This window comes from Stomoxys calcitrans, chromosome 5 (genome assembly GCF_963082655.1).
Source record: "Stomoxys calcitrans chromosome 5, idStoCalc2.1, whole genome shotgun sequence".
Classification (NCBI taxonomy): domain Eukaryota; kingdom Metazoa; phylum Arthropoda; class Insecta; order Diptera; family Muscidae; genus Stomoxys; species Stomoxys calcitrans.
Genome location: NC_081556.1, coordinates 26,394,854 through 26,398,677, shown reverse-complemented (window position 1 = coordinate 26,398,677; position 3,824 = coordinate 26,394,854). Strand labels below are relative to the sequence as shown.

At 39.0% G+C, this 3,824-nt stretch overlaps 1 protein-coding gene across 1 annotated transcript; it reads left to right on the top strand.

Moving 5' to 3' along the window:
• Positions 1-1,180: 1,180 nt before the first annotated feature.
• LOC106088807 (general odorant-binding protein 56a-like) lies at positions 1,181-2,352 on the top strand. The gene is made up of 3 exons (XM_013254497.2): positions 1,181-1,781; positions 1,838-1,916; positions 1,984-2,352. The coding sequence occupies exons 1-3, from the start codon at positions 1,762-1,764 to the stop codon at positions 2,350-2,352; spliced, it is 468 nt and encodes a 155-aa protein (XP_013109951.2). The 5' UTR covers positions 1,181-1,761.
• The last annotated feature ends 1,472 nt before the right edge of the window (positions 2,353-3,824 follow it).

Below are 3,824 nucleotides of genomic sequence, written 5' to 3'. Positions count from 1 at the left end.
TCATGACCATCAAGTGTTTTGATGGTCTGAATCGGTCTATAGCCCGATACAGCTCCCATATAAATCGATCTCTCTATTTTACTTCTTGAGCCCCCATTGGGCGCAATTCTTATTCGAATTGGCTGACATTTTGCACAGGTCTCCAACATATAATTTAATTGTGACCCAAACCGGACCATATCTTGATATCGCTCTAATAGCGGAACAAATCTTTTCTTATATCCTTTTTTGCCTAAGAAAAGATGCCGGGAAAAGAACTCGACAAATGCGATTCATGGTGGAGGGTATATAAGATTCGGCCCGGCCGAACTTAGCACGCTTTTACTTGTTTAATATTCGATAATCATATTCATACTCTACTCTCGAATACCTTCCATTGGAGTCCCACCTTTCATTTGAATCCCATATTATCCCAATCGGTCCACTTTTGATCTTGAGCTCTACTTCTGGAACGGTTTTGCCCTGGGGCGGCCTACTAGGTATTTGGACCCAATTTTTAATACCATATTCGTATTTTACTTCCATATACCATTCATTTGAGTCCCAATATTGTCCCAATAGGTAAATATGTCCTGCTGGGGGTTTTGGGGGTTGGGGAGGCCCCTCAGAAACCAAGGAATACATTTTTACGTCAAATTTGTACTTTACCTTTAAATACCTTTCACTTGATATCCATATTGCTCAATGCGATAAAAGTGTCCTGTTGGGTGGTGTTTTGGGGGGTGGGGGATCCCGACACTTAGTGGGGCATTTTTATGCCAAATTCCTACTCTACTCTTAAATACCTTTTATTTGGTATCCATATTGTCCCAATCGGTTAACATGTTTGTTCGCGAGGGTTTTGGGATGGGGCATCCCCCAACTTATTCGCCCCAAAATTTTTTACCAATTTCGTGTTTTAGGGGTACCATAAGGTGGCATACAAAATTTTGCTTAAATCAATGATCCAATCTCCGAGATTTTGCGTTTTTAAAAATGGTGGTAAGGGGGAGAGTCCGCCCTTTGTCTCGTTTTCATTGCTAAAATCCTACAAATAAATAAAAATCTTACATTTTCGGTCAACTTTTTTTTTTCAGTGTATTAAACCAATTGTTCCCCATTTTATTTATTACTTGGCAACAGTGAGTGATTTTATTTATTTATTTTTGAATGTCCAACTGTTTTCAAAAATTTGGTCGAGAGGTTTACCGGACTGCAGTTCCTGTGATTTTGGGCATTCATCAGCGGTATTTTTCGACAAATTATCCAGTCATAGGCACAAATTACTTAAATGCGAAACACTTTGATCATAACTCCGTAGAAAAGTGTCGGTCACAATTTTGAACATTTCTAAAAATAAAATTTTATAAAAAAAAACTTCAAAGAACATTAGATTCCCTAAGCCATAATATGTTTCTTATTTAAATACTCAGCATAAATAAAAAGGCATTGTCATTCTAACTAAGTCGCTTTGAAAAATCGATCTGTCATTGTTTAAATGTACGTGCACTTCACAAAAAAATGGCAAATTGTAGACGAGACAAGACATTATAAAAGAAAACGTGCAAAATTTTGAGTTCATTCTCGGTCATTTGATGGATTTTGTATTGAATCTGTCTTGAGAGCAATATTCATTGAAAAGAAAGTGCCAATATGGTTATGGAAGTGGCCTACAGTCATTAACTGTCAAATCAACGCAAACCTCCAAGTGGAGAACATGCTAGATTTCAAGTCTAAATCCAAAAAATCTGAAATCTTAGAATTTCTTTTCTTTTTGCGAATATGCTGGGTATAAAAAGCAGGTACCTAGACAATAGATCAATAAAACATTACCGACATTCACATCAAATATTGGCAGAACGCAAATCGCAAAAATAACAATGAAGGCTTTTACCATTTGGGCAGTTTTGTGCTTAATCGTTGGATCTTTGGCCACGGTAATAAATTATTTTTATAAAAAGCCAGATCGTAGTTTGATATGCTATGTTATTTCTTTAATCACAGCCCATTGACTTGAATGAGGAACAAAAGGCCAAGGCTAAGGAAATTTTTGATGAATGTGCTAAACAAGAAAATATCTCGGAAGAGGAGGCTGCTAAATTGCATACCAAAGACTATACCAATCCCACCAAAAATCTTAAATGTTTCGCCACTTGTTTCTTCGAAAAGGTAGGCACACTGAAAGATGAGATAGTCCAAGAGGATGTTGTCCTTGAAAAATTGGGTGCCCTTATCGGAGAAGAGAAGACCAAGAAAGCTTTGGATAAATGTCGTGGCATCAAGGGTGAGGATCGTTGCGATACCGGTTTTCAAATTTATCAATGCTTTGAAGCTGCCAAAGCGGAAATGACAGCAACAGAGAAATTGCAATAAGATAAAATAAAAGAAAGAACAATAAAAAATAACATGTTACAAATAAAAGCGTGCTAAGTTCGGCCGGGCCGAATCTTATGTACCTTCCACCATGAATCGCATTTGTCAAGTTTTTTGCTCGGTATCTTTTTATAGGCAAATAAAGGATAATGGATAAAAATTGCCATGCTATTGGAGCTATGTCAAGTTATGGTCCAATAAGGGTCATTTTGTCTTCGATGTTGGAGACCACATTAGATAGCATAGTTTAAAATTTCAACCAAATCAGTTAAAAAGTCGACCTGTAAAATCGGGAGATCTGTTTATAAGGGAGACTATCTGGCCCCGGCGAGCTTCGCTACACCATAAAATGGCTTTTTGAAATGGATTTTTTTAAGCACTTACAGCTACGGGTATCATTCAGAGCCACACTAATTATTTCTATATCCTCCACCATAGGATGGGGGTATACTAATTACGTCACTCTTTTTGTAACACCTCGAAATATGCATCTAATAACCAATATAGTGTAGATATTCTTGATCATCATGACATTTTAATCCGATCCGTCGGTACGTCTGTCTGTCGAAAGCGCTCTAACTTTCGAAGGTGTAAAGCATGGCGAGTCTGAACATCTTTACCGACAGTAAAATTGCCATAAGGGCAATAACAACCAGGACAGTAAGGTCACGAACTGTCTTGCAGTGTAAGAAGGAGATTAACGCCTTCTCTGACGATGGGAAAATCCGCATCATTTGGGTGCCGGGCCACAACGGAGTAAGGGGAAATGAAAGGGCAGACGATTTGGCGGTGAAGGCAAGAGGATTGCCGTCAATAAACTTGATTAACCCGAAGCCTTTCGGGTCGCCGCAGTCCGAGTTAAGGGTGTGGGCGACAAATGCGCATGCAACATTGTGGAACAGCGAAACGGTCGGTAGGACGGCGAAAATCCTATGGGGGGATCCAGATCTTGATAAGACGAGGCTATTACTGAAAGGAAGCAAGAAGAAGATCAGTATAGCTCTTGGTACAATAACGGGACACATAGGACTACGAGCTCACTTATGTAAAATCAGTGCGGCAAGTGATAGCATGTGTAGGGCATGCGGGGAAGATGATGAGATGCTGGAGCATTTCCTTTGTCATTGCCCGGCTTTCGCGTTCAACAGATACCGGTACTTAAGTGGAGACATAATACCAGAGACACAATGAACCAACTTAGGGGAGTGGCATAGAAAACAATTAAGGAGTTTGTATGTAGCACGGAATTCCTAACTTAAAATATTCTTTTTAGAGGTTACTTTATAGTTTTTAGAGCGCACAACAAGTCAATTACTGGCTTAGGTGTATGTCCATAGTGGCATGGGGCGGATTAATATCTGCACCCTCTTTTCAACCTAATTTAACCTAACCTAAAGCTTGGCGCTTGAAATTTTACACAAATACTTCTTATAACTGTAGGTCGGTTGGTATAGTAAATGGGCCAAACCGGT